At 20.4% G+C, this 1115-nt stretch overlaps 1 protein-coding gene across 1 annotated transcript; it reads left to right on the top strand.

The window, feature by feature from the left end:
- Positions 1 to 154: 154 nt before the first annotated feature.
- PCYB_007660 (hypothetical protein) lies at positions 155 to 1016 on the top strand (the record flags this gene model as incomplete). Its single annotated transcript, XM_004228187.1, has 2 exons — positions 155 to 271; positions 324 to 1016. Coding segments are annotated over 2 exons (810 nt in total), but the record flags the coding sequence as incomplete, so codon positions are not given.
- Positions 1017 to 1115: the final 99 nt, after the last annotated feature.

Genomic DNA, 1115 nt, shown 5'->3' with positions numbered 1-1115 from the left:
ACGAAATTAATTACTATATATACAATATAATTATATTTTCACAAATATTATTAATTTAATTTTAAATATAACATAATATATAAGTGTATGTTTTCTCTATATTGACATATAAAAATTTTATTATTAAAATTTTTTATTATTTATTTTAACAAATATGTCTGAATATAATAGTAACCTTGAATTCTGGAGAAATAAAGTTGAATTCTATTATTTAATATTCATCAATTATTTATTTATAAGGAGTTTATTATTGCTAGATACCATTCTTGAAGTATAATAAATATAATATCATTCAAATAATTGTTTATACATATTATCATTAGTATCCCTTTTTAGATGAATTATGGAATATGTATATAAAATTTAATGAACCTGACATTGATGATACAATTATACAATCTTATGAATATTTATGCAATGATGTTCCAACGCAATCAACTGAAAACCCAGAAAAGCACAATGATTTCTGTAAAAAACTTATAAAAAATTTGGTTTCATATAAATTTAATGGAAATTATGATATTAAAGATATTAATAAATCTGAAGATTTTAATAATTTTATGAAATTCTGTGGTTATTTAAACAATTGGTTATATTTTGAAAATAAGAAATGGAAGCTTTCTGATGAATTGATAAATGATATTTTCAAAATACGTATTGTAGAAAATGGAAAAGTTAGATTAATCTGCCCTTATTTTAGAATTGATAAAGACTATATTACAAATGAAAATCTAATCGATTTATATGTTTTTTCTAATAATATTGAAATAATTATGAATATTTATGCAAAGGAAATTGAAAAAGATGATTGTATATTCAAACAATTTATATTGAATTGTATTTTAATATATAAATCAACATGTGGAAATTTTGAGAATATTACACAACTAAAACCTTCTGATGACTATGTAAAATGTTTAAATTTTAAAAAATTTCTTTCAAAACTAACTGAAATAAAAACAAAATATGGTTATATGCCAACATTAAATTCTAAAGATATTGATAAATTCTTAAGTTGTACTTCCATTCATAACGAACAATTAGACGGATTTACGACTACTACTACACCCATTGAAATGGAACAATTAGACAGTTCTAAGACTATTACTATACCT

Source organism: Plasmodium cynomolgi, assembly GCF_000321355.1.
Source record: "Plasmodium cynomolgi strain B DNA, scaffold: 1418, whole genome shotgun sequence".
Lineage (NCBI taxonomy): Eukaryota > Apicomplexa > Aconoidasida > Haemosporida > Plasmodiidae > Plasmodium > Plasmodium cynomolgi.
This window is presented reverse-complemented; position numbering and strand designations above follow the sequence as displayed.